Source organism: Panthera tigris, chromosome A1, assembly GCF_018350195.1.
Source record: "Panthera tigris isolate Pti1 chromosome A1, P.tigris_Pti1_mat1.1, whole genome shotgun sequence".
Classification (NCBI taxonomy): Eukaryota; Metazoa; Chordata; class Mammalia; order Carnivora; family Felidae; genus Panthera; species Panthera tigris.
This window is the reverse complement of record NC_056660.1, coordinates 142316410-142336687: the sequence shown is the minus strand read 5'-3', so window position 1 is coordinate 142336687 and position 20278 is coordinate 142316410. Positions and strand designations below refer to the sequence as shown.

Below are 20278 nucleotides of genomic sequence, written 5' to 3'. Positions count from 1 at the left end.
CTGGATGGGATTCAAAGATCCATGTATCTTAGGAAAAAACTGACCAAAACAAAAAACAGGGCTAAAGATACCTCTGCCATGTCGTGCTCGTTTATTCTGATGCAATAACTTCACTTCAAAGCAAACTAGGGCTCCTCAGGCCTTCCCTGCTGGTGACCTGCTGCCCCCCTCTGGAGAAGTTGGAAACAGAAGCTTTTGATTCTTTCCCGTCCATTTCTGTCTCCATTATGGGTCCGTTTTCCCAGGTCTTCCTTATCCAAAGTCACTTTGCTGCAGTGTAAAGAAGTGTGGGGCCATAAATTGCAAACCATATATTCAGTGAGTTTACATAGACTCTAAGTAATGCAAGGATCTTTATTTCTGGGTTGGAGGATGGACTGCCTAATTTTGTGAGCTGTATGTCCTGGTTCCACCCTCCTCCGACCACCGATCCAAGCTAAAACCGTCTTTCTCAGCAGTCTGGGACTAGCAAGAAGTCCCTTCTGACTTGGCATCCTACCTTAGGTATCTTATCCTTAAAAGGGAGAGTTTGGACTCCTGATCTTTAGGGTCCCTCTGGCTGATTCCATAAAAATACCTTTACCAGTGAGAAATGTCTTTAAATTTAACTTGAAGAAACTCCTAGGTATTAAACAAGCCTTCCTTTTAATGAGCAAGATTTTAGGAAATAAAACTAATACACTTGGTGCAGGGGTTGAATTTCAAAAAAATTTTTCAGTATAGGAAATATGCCGCTAGGAGGCAGTGTTGGCATATAGTTCTATTCAAGCACATCCAGTATAGTTCCTTTTGAGGAAAATATTTTTTAAATCAAAGGATATAAGAATGATTAGAAATTATAATGTTTTGTGTGGCAATAAAGTTCTGAAAAGAGTACTAAAGGGTCATCTATCTTATACTATAATAGAACAGTAAGTTGAATAGAAGTTTCTATCAACTATGAATGAAGTATGAGATACCGAACCTGATTTGTGAGAAATGGTAGATAGCAACTTTTATTTTTTTATTTTTTTGAATGACATTCATTCTCCTTTTATTTCACCTCAACCACATGCAGCCTCTGAAAGCCATATTCCTTTGGCTTTATTTCTATGCACTGGAAGATAAGGATGGATTACTAATTATCTTAGCAAGAAAATTCCGGAAATTTCTTTCCCCTTAAATACTGCTGCCTTCTCCTTTAAAACTCAAATACTTGTGAAGTAGGAAGGTTGTTATTTTTTAAAATAGATGAATAAACTGATGCATAGAAATTTCACATAAAACTTAAGCAAATTAGAGAATGAAAATAAGAATCAAGGTAGTCTCACTGCTCTTCTTTTTTAATAGCTGAAGAAATTACATTTCAAAACACCTAGCCCAAGAATGTGTAGAAAGCAGCATGAACTTTTCATACATTGAGAATAGCCATGTTTATGCTAATGTCTTGCATCTTCAGGCGTGAGGTCTCATGGGAGAGTAGATGTTATCATGTAAAAATATCAGAGTTCTCAATCTAGGCAACTTGGATAAGAGTTTGGAGAATCCCTATTTTTTTCTTTATTATACTTACAAAATTTTTTTTAATATTCATTTATTTTTGGGAGAGAGAGAGAGAGACAGAGCACCAGCAAGGGAGGGACAGAGAGAGAGGGAGACACAGAATCTGAAGCAGACTCCAGGCTCTGAGCTGTCAGCACACAGCCGGTTGAGGGGCTTGAACCCACGAACTGTGAGATCATGACTTGAGCTGAAGTCCGATGCTCAACTGACTGAACCACCCAGGTGCCCCTATTATACCTTTTTTAAAGCAACCGATGTAATACAAACTCACTGTTCCTCAGCCTTACTGACTAAAGGCATTTAGGTGGATCCATTTTTGAGCAGGATGGAGAAAATCTAGATACTGATGCCTCCTTTCCCCTCCCCATTGGTCTATACATTTTTTAGCAGTAGAAATGGGTCAGGAAAGAGAGAGAACAACTCTGGAACTCTGAGAGCAGGATTCTGGTCTTTTGATACTTATTGATCAGGTCCCACATGAGTGATTTGCTAAGAACAAACTTAAAGAACTAGCAAAATCCCCATATCTCAAGTGTTCCATAACAGTTGTTTTTCAAACCGTGGGTCAAAACCCACTAATGGGTCATAAAATCAATTTGTAGGGTCGCAACTAGCATGTTTTATCACTGAGATAGGATGGAAAGGAATAGAATAGAAAATGCCAAAATGGATCTCACATTTTATTTCAGTGGTTGTATAGTATGTGCTTTACTGGGTTATTCGATAACTTTTGTTTCTTACTAAGGGTCATGTTCAAAAGGACTTGGAAGTCACTTCCCTATAGCACTTTATCTGTCATGACAGCTCCTGTCTCATTCTCCTTACTAGGCTGCAAACATCTTGAAGTAGGAATGAATATCTGAATAACTTTTCCTTGGCCACAGTGATTTCCCTAATACCTTATACTTGGTATAAGGGAAACTGCTTAAGATGTATTTCTTATTTATTTTGCTTGTAAGTAAATTTCTAAATGATACTTTTAAAATCGTCAAGTTCTATTATTTATAGTTCTGTATTGTTCAGCTCCTACCAGTTTTATGTGTAGCCTAGCATTAACATAAGCATTGCTTTTAAACCGTCTTTTCCTGATTTGGGGGAACTGTGGCCCAAACATAAAAGTCACTGAAGATGGTTTCCACTGAGGTTACTGTGCAGATTTGAATTTCTGTTTTTCAAAGAGCTCTCTGAGCTGCTGCTCACTGGTGGCTTCTTTCTGCTGCATCAGCTCAGCTGTTCCTTTGGTCACCCCCCAGGCATCAGGCTTTGACATTGAAGGGTTGTATGGCCTGCCCGAGGCTATCCGAAGATTCTCCCAGTATTCCTTCCTGGCCCTGGGTGAACAAACACACATTAGACTCCTTCCTGAGCATCTGTATCTATGTCACTGAGCTAGAATATACCTCCACAGAGCTGTCTTTGGACTCTTGAGAGTATGTCCATTAAAACACATTTATTAATCTGAACTACAATTTTTTTAAGGCTCTATAGGCTAAAATTACTTTGAAATTATTTTTTTAAATATATGCATACAAATGGGGTGCCTGGGTGGCTCAGTTGGTTAAGCGTCCTACTCTTGATTTCTGCTCAGGTCATGATCTCACAACTGTGAGATCAAGCCCCGTGTGGGGCTCCACCCTCTGGCATGGAGCCTGCTTGGGATCCTCTCTTTCCTCTCTCTCTCTCTCTCTCTCTCTACCTCCCCCCCCCACCCCTGCCCTCCTTCACTACCTCCCTACCCTGTTCGTCTTCTCTCTCAAAATAAATCAATAGACATTTAAAACACAAAAAAGAAATTCTTCATTCACCCTCCTCTGCCTTTTGCCCTCCTGGGCCATTAGCTCAGACCCCATAGCACCTTTGCATATCTTCATACTTGAACTTGCTAAGCCAACTTGAACTTGCTAAGCCAACTTGAACTCACCTGTTTGTCTCTCTGCCTACTAGTCTGTTAACTCCTTGGGGACAGGCCTATGCCTTGTTCTTGCTACTTCTGTGTCCACACCCGTGTCTTGATATAGTTGTATACAATCAATATTAGCTGAATGGAGTGGAACTGCCCCTCTGCTTGGTGCTCGTCCCCCACCCTCTTCTTTATCTCGTGGCTACTTAGCCCTTCAAAATACAGCCCCCCAAAATCCCTTCCTCTAAAATATCTTTCTATTTGGCAGAGATGGCCATTCCTTTCTCTTGTCACTTTCTAAATCTGTGCTTCTACCAAAGCAGTTACTGCAGTATAATACATTGGCTTTCTTACCCACTTTCCCCAGTAGACTGAGATTCTCTAGCCAGCTTTTCATGTGTATTTTCCCAGTGCCTTGCACATTGCCCAATGTAAAATATTTGTTTATTGTTCATCTCCCCCACTGGGGTGTAAGCTCTGAGGGCAAAGACCTATTTTATTCTCCACTGTATTCCCAGCTCCAAGATTGTGGTTGGCACAGAACAAGCACTTAATTAATATTTTTTACATTTAATTTATACTTAAATCTTTTTACTAAAACAATTTTTAAGTTTATTTATTTATTTTGAGAGACAGAGAGAGAGAGAGACAGCATGAGTGAGCAGAGGAAGGGCAGAGAGAGAGGCAGAGGAGAATCCCAAGCAGACTCCATGCTTTTAGCATGGAGCCCTACGTGGGGCTTAATGCGAGGCTCAGCACAGGGCTTGAACTCACAAACCATGAGATGAGCTAAAACCGAGAGTCAGATGTCCAATGGACTGAGTCACCCAGGTGTCCTAACTCATACTTAAATCTTAACAACCAATTGATTAAATGTTGTTCAGTGTCTACCACATGGTTCTAGCCCAGAACATGAAATCACACTTCATTGCAATTTATATTACTTATATTCTAAAGCCAGAGATCACTACATAGGCTATTTTATAAACATCTCTATGAAAGAATTTAAGGAGGATAACATTATTTATCATCATGCAGCAAATTATCTATACTCTTTGTTGTGACCTCACTTGGACATACTCATAATCCAAATGAGTTTGGTTTGGCAAATACAGTTTAAAGGTTCTTACCTGGCTCTAATCCATGGTTTGGTGTGCATATCCAAACCACTTCCCCAGCTGCCATGCTTTTCTGAAGCTGGCGGCAAAAATCCCCTTTCTGGGGCCAGCTCTTCTGCAATCGCCCGGATGTGGTAGGGCTCAAATCCACAGCACCCACCAATGTATCTGACCCCCAGCTTGTAGGCCTCTCTGGCATATTTCTGAATGTCCCATCTTGTTGCAACTCTGGGCTCCAGTCCTGTAGTAATGGAGTGAATTCTTTTTTTAAAAAAATATTCAAAATGAATAGCTATAATAAGTATGTAATTTTCAAGAACTGAATTAAATAAGTTGTTAACATTCGCTTCTTTACTTTTTAAAATTATTAGCTAATTGGCGTTTACATGTCCATTTTTAAATGCTGTGATAGCCAACCTTCAAGATGGTTCCCATTGATTCCTGCCCTCTTATGTCTTTACCCTGTGTAGTCCCCTCTCATATCAGGTTGGTCTGAGAGACCAATAGAATAGGTCAGAAGGCATGGTTGGTGACTTCTGAGGCTAGGTTATACAAGGCATTATGGTTTCTGTCTCCATCTCTCTTGTTCTCTTTGAACAACTGCATGTTGTGAGAATACTCAAGCATCACAATGGTAAGGCCAATATTTTAAGGAACTGAGGCCTCTAGTTCTGTTTAATAGAACAGCAAGACACTAATACCTATTCCCAACAGCCAACAAAGGGAGCTTGGAAGTAGATTCCCTAGCTCTCATCAGGTCTTCAGAGGACTACAAACCTGACCAGTATCTGGACTGCAACCTCATAAGGGATGCTGAGCAAAAACTATCCAGCTAGGCTGCTCCCAAATTCATGACCCACAGAAACTCTGAGATATAATAACTGTTTGTTGTTTAAAGGCACTAAATTTTGCGATAATTTGTTCTATGCCAATAACACAGACGCTTTGCCATTCTTTATCCATGGTTCTTCTAGATGGATTATGTTATAATACCTTACTTCTCTGAGGGTCCCTATAAAATATAGTATCTAAGGACCTTAGAATGGAGTAGAAGCTGGCCAAACTCTGACCCTGGTGATCTCTCTGGCTGGATTTTCTTTTCTTTTTTTTTTTTTTTTTTTTTTAACGTTTTTTATTTATTTTTGAGACAGAGAGAGACAGAGCATGAACGGGGGAGGGGCAGAGAGAGAGGGAGACACAGAATCGGAAGCAGGCTCCAGGCTCTGAGCCATCAGCCCAGAGCCCGACGCGGGGCTCGAACTCATGGACTGCGAGATCGTGACCTGAGCCGAAGTCGGACGCCCAACCGACTGAGCCACCCAGGTGCCCCTCTGGCTGGATTTTCAGGTGGACACACCCGACTTCCCACACATGCTTGACCCCTTTTCCTAGACTGCCAAGTATTCCCTCCCTGCATCTGCTCAGCCTCTTCATTCAAAGTTGTTATACAGTAACCTAGTGATGGTATCTCCTCCTTGCCCTCAAGAACAGGGGAAAAGTAACTTGGACATAACCCGGTCCATCCTTTTAATTCTTCTGATGAGAAAATTAAGGTTTAGAACTAAGTGGTTTTGCTAAGGTTACATAACTCGGCGACGGAGCTGGAACCAGAACCAAAGTCTTTGCTGATCGCACCCAGAAGGGCATCCTTTTTACCAGCCTACAGCTAAAAGGTTCAGAGATCTTTTTTGCTTGTCGGTTCCATCTTTTCCTTCTACTGTGGTCAAATATCAAAGGGCTTTTGGCTGCAGGGAGAGACACTGAGGGCAAGAGATGAGATATGCTGCCATTTCTTTGCTGTGACAAAGCTCTATGGCTATAGATGTGGAATTTGTCAAACATCAAGACATTGAGATAATTTATAAAATGTCTGTCTTACCAAAGGGGAATTCTGGTAGATCAATAAATCCCTGCTTGTTGCAGTCAGGAGTGTGGTAGGCCAAGGGCTGACTCATCAGGTGGGCTTTCAGTCGGGCAGCCTCCAAGCCTTCTTTCATGAGCTTCACTGTTTGTAAACTAATTGTGGGGTCAAAATGGCAGTTCACGCCAACGATGGAAGCTCCTGCAAGTGGGAAGAACAACTGAGCTTTAGGGATTTATCAGATAACCAGTGGCCCCAACTCTCCTCTCTTAATCAAGGAGCTTTTATTTGAAACAGTCAATTACAAATACAGCCTTTGATTCTTGCTTCCTTGCGAACCTAGCTTACTTCTGCATGGGAATGATTACTAACAGGCAGCAAGGGCTTTCTGGGAAAAGTGTTGTGAAGAATCTGTTACAACTGAAGTGTCATTTATGTACACTTGGCTGTCCATCTTTTTTCCAAAAAATCATTATTAGAGCTTGTTTTTTTTTAACTACGAATTTTAGAAGTCAACTTTTCAATCTTGACACAATAATTTTTTAACACTCCCAGCTCGTGGTTACCATACCACTCACTTGAAGATCAGTGTTCCCTTTCATCAGGCCAATTTAAAAATATCACTAATCCAGATTCTGGGAGCAGCTAAGCCTATGCCACAAGCCACGGCATCCAGCGTTCAGGGGCAAGCATCTCAGCGGTTTTCACTGGGCTGGGTCTGCAGTTTGCTCCTTCATTCTTGTTCCAATCCTCCCTCCTGTTATTTCTCTGAATCAGTTTTTTGTTCAAGAGCACCAGTGACCTTGATCTTACCAAATCCAGTTGTTGTCCCTCTGTTCTCATCTGACGCAATGTCTGGGCAGCATCATCCTAGTGGGCCATCCCCTCCTTCATCAACACTCCCCTTCTCTTGGCTTCTCATGCTCTCTCAGTGGTGCTCCTACCTCACTGGCTGCTTTCTTTGGGCGTTAGGTGCCAACCCCCTCAAGGTTAAACCTTTCAATCTTGCAATGTCCTAGGGTCCCAGTGGGCCATCTTTTCTTCTCCTACATTTCCTTTCCAGTCCCAGGGCTTTCAGTATGATCTATATCCAGAACTCTCCAAATTTCTCTCTCTAACCGTGACCTCTCCTTTGGGTCCCAGACTTAAATATTCAACAGCTTACTTAATATCTTCACTTGGATCTTGACTACCTTTACTTTCTTTTTTCTTTCTTTCTTTCTTTCTTTCTTTCTTTCTTTCTTTCTTTCTTTCTTTCTTCTGCTGCTTCTTCTTTTCCTTCTCCTTCTTCTCCTCTTTCCCCTCTTCCTCCTCCTCCTCCTCCTCCTCCTCCTTCTTCTTCTTCTTCTTCTTCATCATCATCATCATCATCATCATCATCATCATCTTCTTCTTTTTTTGGATGTTCTGCTGCCAGAGTTTCTCTTTCCTTGTTTGACCTCATTACACTAATGAATTAATCCTATGTTGGTTACCTCTTGGATATCTATTAGGTATAAGAGTCCTTTTAAGGGATTATAGAGAAATATAAATATAGGACATGGTCCCTGACACCAAGGGTTTCATAAGGTTTGACACAAAGGGCTTCCTTAGGTTTGCTCCCTGAAAACAAGGCTCTATGGTCACTCGTGAGGAAGTAGCTGTTTCCTATATCCCCTTCTTGGAGACTGCTGCTATACACAAACAAAGGCTCTGAGAAATTCTGTGTATTTTTCCAATTTTAAGTATATGCACCGCCTAAGCAAGCACTAAGGCTCTGAGAAATTCTGTAGTAAAGAGACCTGTGTGACTTGATTTAACACAGCACTTTCTAAATATATTTCACTACAGAACCCTAATAATGTTCTCACAGATTAGAAGATGCTCACCGAGGATATTCCAAATGAGTGGTGTAAGTAGAAAGTGTTCTAGTTGCTGAGAGGAGGGAGTGTTTACTTGGGGTATGTGTGGTGATGTATAGGGATGTGGAGGTAGAATTTGAGCTAACATTGGAAGATGGACTGGAGTTATTAGGCTGATATTAATTAAGGACCTATTTTGTGCCAGGTGCTGTGCTAGGCACAGGGCACTCAGTGCTGAGCCAGACAGACACAGTCTCTGCCTTCTTTGACCTTACAGTCTAGTGAGTCAGACATTAAAGCGATACACAAAAGAGATAAGTGGCACAGTGATGTCAAGCACCATGGCCACCTACCTTGAATGGAATGATGGGGGCAGAATTAGATGCAGGCCACGAATCTCTGCCAATTAACAATAGGGGTCATGAAAGCCTTTTCTGATCTTTTTGAAACAAGTTAACTTGCTTCTCCTCCCCCCCCCCATTGTCACATTTCCCCCCCCAAAATTTAGGATTATATAGCCTCATTCCTAAATCTAAATAATTGTTATTGTTAATGACAAGTATGAAGTGACTTTTATGAAATATCAGGAGTTGGATAAAAATCAGAAATGAAACGTGGCCAAACATAGTGTCTCTGTTCCTCAGAGTGAGTTGGACTCTTCCACTGACCCTGAGCTATGCCTTGCATTTAAAATGAGGCAGCTTTGACGGGCGCCTGGGTGGCTCAGTGGGTTGGGTGTCTGACTTCGGCCTGGGTCATGGTCTCGAGGTTCGTGGCTTCAAGCCCCACGTTGGGCCCTGTGCTGACAGCTCAGAGCCTGGAGCCTGCTTTGGATTCTCTCTGCCCCTCCCCAGCTCTCCTGCCTTCTCTCTCTCTCTCAAAGATAAACATTGAAAAGAATAATAAAGTGAGGCAGCTTTGAAAACATTTTGTGAGTTTTCCCTAATTGAAATGAAACCCAATGTTAGGAATGGAAATTATTGAAAAAGATAAGTTAGTCAGTATTTCATACCAAATTATTTTAAGTTCATTATACCGATTACAAAAAGCAAAGCGTATCAGTAATTTACGAAAATGGAAAAACTCTGGCAAAGAAAACAACTGAACTTTTAAGTCTGATATGCTTTGCTTTTTGTATGTGTTTAAAGGCCTCAATTTAGGTTTAAAATAAAACATGTTTTTCTAATGCTCCTTTTGATTTACTGAAACTCTTCTCATTTCTAGGTATTAAACCTTCAGTGTAGGTCTAGTGGCCCCTTTGAAAAGGCTGGTGTGTGTACTTTTTACTTTATTTTACTTTTTTCTCTTTTGGACTCAATATTATTATCAATACTCCTGGAAGAGCAAATTTTGTTTTCCTTTAAGCAAAAGTAGTATATAGGACTAACAGGTGGACCTACATTTGTATGTAATTTTATTATTTGTTTATTTTATTTTTTGAGAGCAAGAAAGAATGTGCGTGTGAAAGCCAGTTTGGGGGAGGGGCAGGGAGAGAGGGAGGCGGGGGATTCGAAGCAGTCTTTGCGGGCTCAAAGCCCAGAGGCTCATGCGGGTTCCAACCCAGGAACCACACAGTGAGATCATGACCTGAGCGGAAGTAGAACTCATAACCAACTGAGCCACCCAGGTGTCCCTTACGTAATTTTAAAAGACTCACTAATTGCAAACTGGTCAAAATGCGTCATCACCTGCTTTAACAAGGCGCACTGCACACTCGCCAGGGCTGACGCCATGCAAATCTCCCTCTGGGCCGATGCACATGGTAGCTGCCACAGGTTTCCCGGATGCTTTCAAGGCTTCGACTGCCCACACAGCCTCTTCCACATGTTCAAAATACTGAAATAAGATCAGGTTGACATACTTTTATTCTTGTTTCTCCCCAGTTAGAAAACGTGTTTTACTGCTTAATAATTATCACTAGTTGAATCATCTTCACATTTTGAGTGTGACCCATTAGCATTTTTTAAATGCCACAGACCGTTGATGACTGTGAATTGCAGTCAAAAGGTTTGAAGAACACTTTATTAGATTAAGTGAATCAAATTCACTAGAAAGCTTAAATTGGAAAAAAGATTTTAATACTAAATATTGCTAGCCATGATTGGCACCTAATCTCCCCTGCTCCCCACAAAAGCAAAAGGTAGAGAAAATGTACTAAGCGTCTATGTCTCATCTTTGGTGATATCTTCGTTTACCTCTGCAATCAAGAAATCCACATTCTTCTTCAAAAAGACCTCTAACTGTTGCTGAAATACTTTCTTAACTTCAGCTTCACTCTTGCAACTAAGGTACGAAGGCGTCTGGCTCACACCTCCTGCCACCAAAGCATCTCCCTCATCAGCCACTTGCCGGGCAATGTCACAAGCAGCTTCATTGACTTTCTGCCCCTAAAATGGATGATTATATGATATATCAACATTTTCATGTGAAGTTGAAACCAAATTATTATTCAAATATCCACATCTCAGTTGTATGTTACAATAGAGATTTTATTCTAGAAAATAACAGGGACAGAATAGTTCATATTACCAAGTTGAACAATTTGCAGTAACAACACCAATAGTAGTAATGAAAACAATAAATCCAATGATAGCATATAGGATATTACATACTAATGATCTGGGAGAGGGTAAAAATCTTAAATAAAAGGATCTGGTATCTTCTAATGCCTAAGCTGCACTTAGAGAAATATCTAGCAAATAGTGGTGATGACGATGTTGATGATGACATCATTAAAATGATGACAGAATTCATGACTTTTTGTCATTATGTATTTTCTTAATTAACAGATAATCACAAGGTATTTTCTAATTACGTAGGCATTAAAAATTGACACTTGTCTTCACTAAACCCCGGTGCTGTAAGTCACACAGACTCATGGAATGTTGGAACTTCTTTTTCATTTTAGGGATCAAGAAGTTGTCGCTTTGATGGCATAGTTGAATGGTTTGCCCAACACAACAAGGTTGATTATAGCTGAGCCAGGAAGATTCCAGGGTCACTGCCCCCTTGTGCCTTTGACCCTTCCCCTACACTGTGCCACATTAAAAACCTTTAAGGGTGTAAGAATTTGTTAGGTTACCCTCTCAGCAACTTAGGAGACTGAGAGAATCGCTCATCATTAACCACCCCCTTCTTTGACCTGCTTCATTAAATGCTTTTCTGTCAATTTTGAGGACTCCAGCTAAAACCTAGAAGAGTTGTTCACACATACCTCATTTCTGTGTTATCTAAAAACCCTGAAGCGGCACAACATTTTTCTCTACAAGAACTTCTGTGATGACATATGTGTCTACTAGGCCCTTCTAAGAATGCCATGTATGGTTTTACTCACGGATATTTTCTCTGCAACATAGTTTCCCCTGTTCTCCAGCTTGTCTTCACTTGCATAAAAGGTGAAGGTTTGCATGACATTGGATCCAGCTCTGAGGAACTCTCGATGAAGCTGGCGAACTGGGAGATTAAATGAGGAGAGGTATTAATTACTATCAGTTTATCACCCGTGATGTTCTCAAAAGGCTATCACATAAACAGATGTGAAAACATCTGCTCACATTCCTGGTTGCTGGGCATTGGTGCATGCTGGGGGCTAATGAGAGGTAGCTCTGGGGTCTCTCGTTAAGAAGAAGAGATTATTTCTACCATGCACGTGCGGTGAAGGGAAGAGGGAGATCCCACAAGGGAGGAATCATCATTTGAACATTTTTGCTGGGCAGAGAAAGTGGGGAAAGGCATTCCCTACAGAGGTAAGGGCTTGAACATAAAGGAGGCAGGAGTAGGCTTGGCATTTGGGGGTGCAGCACGTAGTCTGAGAAGCTGGAGTTGAGGATGTATAAGAGAAGTAGTAGGAGAGGCAGGTGGAGAGGTGGGCCGGCTGACAGAGTACCAAGGGCCTAGAACATCATCCTAAGGAGTCTGGGCTGCAGACCACAGGTTTGGAGAAACACCAGCAGTTTGTAAGCAATTGAATGATGTTATTGGTTCACTGTTTTTGAAAGATAATTTTGGTAGTAGAGTGGACTAAGAATTGGAGCAAGGTTCCCAAGCATACGTCTGTGGATGAATAGTTTTTACAGGCTAAAGAAAATATGGGGCTTTCCCCCCCATTTGATCAAATAAACTCATTTTAAGGAACTACCTTTGCTTTAAATAGTAGTCCTAAACTCTGGTTCCCCATTAGACACTCTGCAAGCTTTTTAAAACCAATGGATGCTAGGGCCAAATTCGCAAATATTCTAATTTAATCGCTGTGGGGGCAGGGCATAGATTTTGTGTGTGTGTGTTTCTCCAACTGATTCTTATCTGCAGTTTTGTTGAAAACCACCAAAATGCTCTACTTTATTTTGGGAAATAAAAATAAAGACTATGACTGGGAAAATGCTCTATTTTATCTATCTATCTATCTATCTATCTATCTATCTATCTATCTATCTATCTATCTATTTATGATGCTGATATTTTGTTTTATTTTTGAGATAGAGAGTGCCCAGGAGCCTCTCAGGTGAGAGTGCCCACAGGTGAGGGCAGACAGAGGGAAGAGGGTGGAGGGTCTGAAGCAGGCTCCAATGACAGCAATAAGTTGCACATGGTACCCGAACTCAAGAACCATGAACCACAAGACCAGGACCTGAGCCAAAGTTGGACACTCAACTGACACCCACCCAGGCAACCCTATTTGTTTATCTTAGAGAGAGTGTGAGCCAGGGAGAGGGGCAGAGAGAATCTTAAGCAGGCTCCACACTCAGCATGGAGCCCCAATGTGGGGCTCAATCCCATGGCCCAGGGATCATGACCTGAGCCGAAATCAAGAGTTGCATGCTCAATTGACTGAGCCATCCAGGTGCCCCAAAATGCTGTTTTTATAAAATGATCGTGAGACTTCACAGGTGTTCGTTTTTGTCAGGAGAATCAACTGGGCAAAGTAAGAAGTCAGCAATCCTGTGTCAGCCCCTGAAATCTATTTTGACATTTCAGAGGCCTTTAAAAGTAAGAAGGTTAAAAGTCAAAAGGTCTGGGAGGGACTGCATTAGAGGCTAGGAAATTATTAGGACACTGGAGCCCTTAGCCCTTTATGGAAGAGGAGTCTGGTGTCTTTGCATCCTAGCTACCTAGTAGAGGGCAGAGAACATAGGAAGCTCAGTTTTGTTTTTCAGTGAGCCAAAAAGTGAAGCAAAAGAGCTTTTGAATTTCAGAAAATGGGTTTCTAAGCCTGGAAACTCTAGTCCTGAGTGGGAACTTAGAAGCTTGCTTAAATGAGGAAACTTCAAACTTGTTTTGTTTTTCTTTTTTGTTTTTTGAAGTTTATTTATTCTGAGAGCGAGAGAATCCCAAGCAGGTTCCGTGTTGTCAGTGTGGAGCCGGACGGGCAGGGCTCCATGTGCAGACTGAACCCACCAACTGTGAGATCATGACCTGAACTGAAACCAAGAGTTGGAGACTTAAGCGACTTAGCCACCCAGGCGCCACTAAAACTTGTTTTAATTAGCAAAAGGAACCAATTAACACTTCATACACAGTCCCTGTTTATCAATCAAACACAGAGCTGCTGTGGTTGGAGCAGGGTGAAGGGCCTATAGATGGGGTTTCCCATGCACTAGGATGAGATGGCTTATAATTGGGAAATCTACCCAGGGGGTCCTTGGGTGGATTTTTAGAAACTCTGTTTAAAAACCCTGGAATAGGGGTGCCTGGGTGGCTCAGTCGGTTGAGCGTCCGACTTCGGCTCCAGTCGTGATCTCACAGCTGGTGAGTTCAAGCCCCGCGTCAGGCTCTGTGCTGACAGCTCGGAGCCTGGAGCCTGCTTCGGATTCTGTGTCTCCCTCTCTCTCTGCCCCTAACCCACTTGCATTCTGTCTCTGTCTCTGTCTCTGTCTCTGTCAAAAATAAATACACATTACAAAAAAAAATTAAAAAAAAATAATTAAAAAAAAACCCCTGGAATAGCGGGCAAATTGTGTATATGTATATTTTACACTGCATTTTATACCCTTCTGTTAAATTTTGCCAGAAGGCAGTGACCCAACTCCTTGCTCTTAATCAATTTGATATTCTTCTATGCTTCTTAAAGCTGCAGAGCTTCTCAAAAGCATAACCCCACTTAGACTCACATGGGGGCAATTAATATGGATTCAGATTCCCTATGCCACTCCAGATCCAGCAAACCTTAATTCTTTGCTAATTCCACTGGGTACAAGAACCACAATTTTTGGCATAGACTTTAGTAGGAGAATTAGTCCACTTAAAATAAGACAAAAAAACTCAAGAAACAGAGGGCCAAGTGATAAACATGTTGTTTCTGCACTAATAAAAGTAAAATCAATATCAGAGCAGTTTCTCTCGAACTCCTCTAATGCATAACTTAAAAAAAAAATGTGACTTATAAAATTGAAGCTTGTGGTTTAAAAAAATTTTTTTAATGTTTATTTATTTTTGAGAGAGACAGAATGTGAGCAGGGAAGGGGAAGAGAGAGAGGGAGACACAGAATCCGAAGCAGGCTCCAGGCTCTGAGCTGTCAGCACAGAGCCGGACATAGAGCTCAAACTCACAAACCGTAAGATCATGACCTGAGCCAAAGTCGACGTTTAACCAACTGAGCCATCTAGGCGCCCCTCAAAGCTTGTGGTTTAAATAAAAGCCTTCTTTTATTTACATGGCAGAGTTTGCACAAAGGTAGCTTATCATTAATATCAGCTTGGCTCAAGAAATATTTCATTGAGTCTAACCCAGCAAGCTGACCTTAAGAAACAAACCATAGAGGGGCGCCTGGGTGGTTCACTCGTTTAAGCGTCTGACTTCTTCAGCTCAGGTCATGATCTCATGGTTTGTGGGTTCGAGCCCTGCTGACAGCTCAGAGTGTGGAGCCTGCTTCAGATTCTGTGTCTCCCTCTCTCTCTGCTCTGCCCCTGCTCGCACTCTGTCTCTCTCTCTTAAAAATAAATAAACATTAAAAAATAAAATAAGAAACAGACCATAGATATATTTTAAAACCTCATTCTTGTATCTTAATTATTCCATTGTGTTCCTTAAAACCCTTTAATGGCAATGCTTCCCAAAGCATGGTTCACCTTGCTATCACCTGGGGACAATTATAAATATGCAGGTTCCTGGACCCACTCACAGACCTAATAGATCCAAATGTCTAAGTGGAGGCTGGGAACCTATAATTTTTAACCGACTGCTGGTACAATAAAAATTTGAGGACTACTGCTGTTTTAGCTTCCCGAGCCTACTGAATTCCTCCCTCCCTTCCTTCTTCCTTCCTTCAGGGGTAGAACACAGCATTATTTCTACATTTATTTGGAAATATGAAAGTTGTGTATATTTGCTGGGTTTAACAGTGTGACTATAGCCCTCTTCCTTTGAATACTATTTCAGGATAGTGTGATTTGAACACAAAATTTCTGTACTTCTCTAGCAGAAATAGAGAAGTTATTATCTAGATATTATATAAGATATTATCAAGAGAAGAAACAATGAATTTAATAATAGTTAATACCTGTAGTGTTTAACATGCATCAGGCACTATTTTAAAGACTTTATATACAACTTATTTAATTCTTATAACCTTTGAAGTAGATGTCAATATTATCTCAGTTTTATAGAAGAGGAATCTGAGTCCCAGAGAAGCTAAGTAATTTCCCCAAGGTCACACAGCCTAGTGGCTGTCAAAATTTGATTCAATTAGCCTGAATCCAAAATCGGTATGCTTAATTGTAAAGCTGTACTGTCTCTCAGTTTATATGCTTTGTTAGTTTCTATCCCTTATCACTGAGTTCACTGAAATATGCTCTTTAATAAACATTAAAGACAACTGTTCAATCTGTATAATATTCACAAGAAATTTTCCTCCAGTTTCCTCTGAAAGAGTCCACTTCTTTCACAGTGTTGACTACTGTTAGCTGTCCTCTGAGACCTTCTCTAGGAAGTGCCCTAAGCCAAAGGTTGCTTCTTTGCCCAGGGCCTAAGCTCTCTCCTACAAGAGGAGAGGGTTGATAGTTCGCATGCAAAGCTTGGTCTATTGGTAAGGAGAGAACAAAGATCCAGCTCCCCGGTCTCAATTTGGGGGTACTCTGAAGCACCTGTCCAACTCCAGAGCTTCCTGAGGAATTGGCCAAAGCCTCTGTTACAACTGCATTACAGTGTAATTCCTCCCTCTGCCCAATCCTGCTTCCCTCACTCCCTTAGAAGTGTTATTTCATAAATGCACTCCTCATTAAAACTCCTGAGCACAAATCTCCACTTCTGGCCAGCTGGTAATGAGTACCTAGCTCATCATGGGCGACAGAGTTCCCAGCATGCTCTAGTGGTACAATTGTTTAAAAACTTTCACCTGTGGTGAACTAGAATGAGATGCCCTTAGACGGGAATGTACTACCAGGTGTACTATCTCAAATGTTTGAGAGGTTCAGAGGAAGTAGTAATTATAAAGACTTTAGAATCGGATGGCTATTGTTGGGTACCACCAACATACTGGAGAAAGGCAATGAAAGGTTAAGGGTGATTCATCACCAGTTCAAGACAACGTCTGAAAGTCTGAGGATCTCCTGGGTGGTATATAAAGAAACACCTCTTGTAGCTATAGCAAGCAGAAAAGCTGAGGATCTGGCCCAGGACTAAATTATACAGGGAGCAGAGAGTCAGAGAGGTTGAATCATCAACCACAGAAGGCTTCTACTGCCACAGTCAGGGTCTGATCAGGAAGACAAAGGACCCTGAGATTGGGGTGAAGACATATGGGTGGATTCACTCATAACCTTAAAAACCCAGATTCCTCCCTGAACTCTCTGGGACTGCAGAAGTGGCCCATTTCTCTCTTTTAAAGATTAATGTTTGGGGCACCTGAGTGGCTCAGTTGGTTAAGGTTTGACTCTTGATTTTGGCTCAGGTCATGATTTCACGGTTCTGAGGATAGAGCCTCGCATTGGGCTCTGTGTTGACAGTGTGGAGCCTGCTTGGGATTCCTTCTCTCTCTCTCTCTCTCTCTCTCTCTCTCTCTCTCTCTGACCCTCCCCTGCTCTCACTCTCTCTCAAAATAAATAAATACACATTAAAAAAAAATAAATGAAGGCTTCCCCCTTGCTTTAGGTTGATGCAGAAGCCTTGTAAGACAGCATTATCTCCCTCATGTTCCATCTCACCTCCCCTCTTTGTATGTCCCCGTAAGAGATCTGTGGTCAAAAGAGTAAAGTGAGAATAAGGTCCATGGGTAGGGGTGCAGGGCAGGTAGATAGTTGAACTTAAATAGGATGGGGCTAGTATATAATGCATTTAACTAGTTGGCAAACGTACAATGGAGGAGGGCTTATCTACCAGACGGTGAGTGATGCCGTGCCATGGAACTTAAAGTCGGTAAGGAGGGGGGATGAACACGTGGGGACAGAATAGATAATAAATGCTGACATGGAAGGGATGAAGGACTGAGAATCTTGGTAAGGCTGAGGAGTGGGAGAATTAGAGTCGGCAGGAAAGATAGAAAGAAGGTGGTGGTTAGAAAATGGGGCCCTCATAATTGAGATTTCCAAAGCAGACAGCTAGGGGTGATGGCAAGGTCTAGGAGTGCATTGCTGAGGTGGAGGGTGGAGGAAACGTTCAACTGGAGATGAGATCAAGGCACTAACAGGAAGAGTTCTGGACAGATCATCTGCATGGACACTGAACTCACCCCAAGTGGTGAGGGAGGGAAGGGCAGAGAGGAAAGCAGTGAGCCAGGTTCTACACTCACCTAGAGCGAGGGGCAGGAACCAAGAGGCAAACACAGGTGACAGCCACAGGAAGGGCCATTGCGATCATCCAACCTGTGAATCTATACTTACATGCCTAGCACAGTGCCCAGCAGGCAATAATGAATGTTGGACAATGTGCCACGAATGTCTGTGTTTGATGGCATGCTCCTACACTGGTCGATGTCGCATTCTTTTATGAGAACTTAGAAGAGAGCTATATGCACCAACCTGCCTCTGGGTGTTCCACTGTGGCTTCTGGGGTCCAGGGGCCTGCCTTCACATAGCCCCTCTTCTCCAGTGCAAAGACAAACCCTCCATCTCCAATCACAACTTCTCCAGCATTTAAACGTTCTAGGATGCCCTAAAATTACAGATGGGGGTGGGGGGCAAAGGAAGGGAGTTACTTGAGTTTGAGACAATTTTCTATTTTTAGTACTTTTGCTATGGTATTCTTGAGAAGTGTGATTTCTTTAGAATTCACGGAAAGTACATGTATTTATAAATCCAGAATGCTCGTATAATGAAAATATGAAAATATGTGTATACATGTGCTAGGGGTGAGGGTCTTTCAGAACACAATAAGAGTTTTGAAGAATGTGGTGGGAGGATGTTATCTTTGAAGAAATAGCTACAGAAGGATTAAGTGAAAATATTTTATTGTAAAGCCTCAGATGAATACTTAAGCACACATTCTTAAAACGGTGAAAGCTAGTTTTATTCTAACAGCCCCTACATTTGGCCTGGCCCCATCTGTCTGTCAGTCCCTGGGGCCCTCTGTCAGCCAGGCGGGGGCAGGGTACTTTGACACCCAAGGGTCAAGTATATTGCTTCCTCCCTCCAGCCCCAACCATAGTCCCACAGTCAGTCTGTTCCTCCATCCATCTATCCATCCACCCCTCCCCCCCACTCCCCAAACTAGCCCAAGGCAGACAGTCTGGACTGGAACGCTCATCCCAACTAGGAAAGAGATAGGCTTGTCGTTAATCAGGTGGTGCAGTTGCTGGGTTTTGGTTTTTCAATCTTTTTAACAGCCCTTACTCAATACCTTACAGCCCCTGTGCCCATTTTTTTTTCCCGAGGCTTGAATGGTTGATTTTATTGTGATCGCAGAAATCACACTGCGGGTGCAAACTTACCATGGCCCACCCAACGAGTGAGCCTTGGGGCTGCGGCGGGACCCGGACGGCGGCGTGCCCCAAAACGCGGCAGGTAGGCGGCCCCGGGGCCCCGCTGCACCCGTCGAGGCGCGGGCACGAAACGGTCTGGCAGCCGCGGCCGCGCGCCTCCCTGGCCTGCCCACGCAGGGCGCAGAGGGGCGCGCCCGGCGGCGCGGGCAGTGACGCGGGGTGGCCAGGGGAGCCGGAAGCCACCAGGAGCTCCCTAGTCCCACCAATGTCGGGAAGAGAAGTCGTGCCTGTGGGTCTAGGAGCCACACCTCTGAGGTAGTGCTCTGGTGCGGGACTCAGAAAACGTTGGGAGTCTTGGAGCTCTGGGGGTGTCCCCCCGGGTCACGTAGATCTAGGGCGCGCTCTGGATATGGGCAGGGGTGTTGGGGGGAGCTCAGAGGCACCTTGGGGTCCTGCCCGAGAAATTCTGAGAGCACCTTCTGGTCACAGCCGGGCTCTGGGGACCCCTCTGCACTTCCTGACGCTGGGGCGCGGGGCCGGTGGGTCGAGCCTCAGAGCCACCGCTGGGATGGAGAGCGCCCTCGGGTCCCCTGTAGACTCACCCTCTTGGCCTTTTTGCCCCCAACGGGTGCCATTTTCGAGGTGTCCGGTGGATAGTAGGCACGGATGCGGACAGACGAGGGGAGCTTTACCCCGCGCGAAACCGGGAGCTGCCCCCACCGCCGCAGCCAGGCTCTTTATATCCTGTTCTGGGCGCGGGGTGGGTTTCCCCAGCCTTGGCGCGTCCAACGCTGGCCTTGCGCATGGGAACACGCCCCCCCCAGCTTTTTTATTGAGTCCCGCGGCTCGCTGGGAACTTGCCCTGTGGAGGAGAGGATCGAGATTGTTCTCTCAAATTGGTGAGCAAACAGACAAGTAAAATAAAATAACGAGGTTGCCACTCGCTCAGGTTTCTAACCTACCAATGCACGGTACCTCCCCCCCCCACCTCACCCCCCTCGCTCGCATCGAGGGGTTCCGACCCTGATTTATCTCTCTCTTGTCTGGGATCATGCACCGTTACCCACTTAAGTCACCAGAGTTGGCCCCTAAGAATTCCATTCATGCACAAATATTTGTCAAAGGCCAGGATACAAGGTTATTGAATGAGGAGGCGATGCCCTGGG

General features: G+C 43.2%; 1 protein-coding gene across 2 annotated transcripts; it reads right to left on the bottom strand.

The window, feature by feature from the left end:
* Positions 1-2209: 2209 nt before the first annotated feature.
* BHMT (betaine--homocysteine S-methyltransferase) lies at positions 2210-19421 on the bottom strand. Of its 2 annotated transcripts, XM_007079813.3 has the most exons (8): positions 19122-19421; positions 18214-18346; positions 11597-11715; positions 10458-10649; positions 9951-10098; positions 6440-6622; positions 4573-4801; positions 2210-2873 (listed from the first exon to the last, which is right to left on the bottom strand). In XM_007079813.3, exons 1-8 carry the CDS (start codon positions 19122-19124, stop codon positions 2687-2689), a joined length of 1194 nt encoding a protein of 397 aa, XP_007079875.1. In that variant the 5' UTR covers positions 19125-19421; the 3' UTR covers positions 2210-2686. The 2 variants fall into 2 exon arrangements, with proteins under 2 accessions (XP_007079875.1, XP_042845067.1); XM_042989133.1 differs by lacking the exon at positions 6440-6622.
* Between the last annotated feature and the right edge of the window lie 857 nt (positions 19422-20278).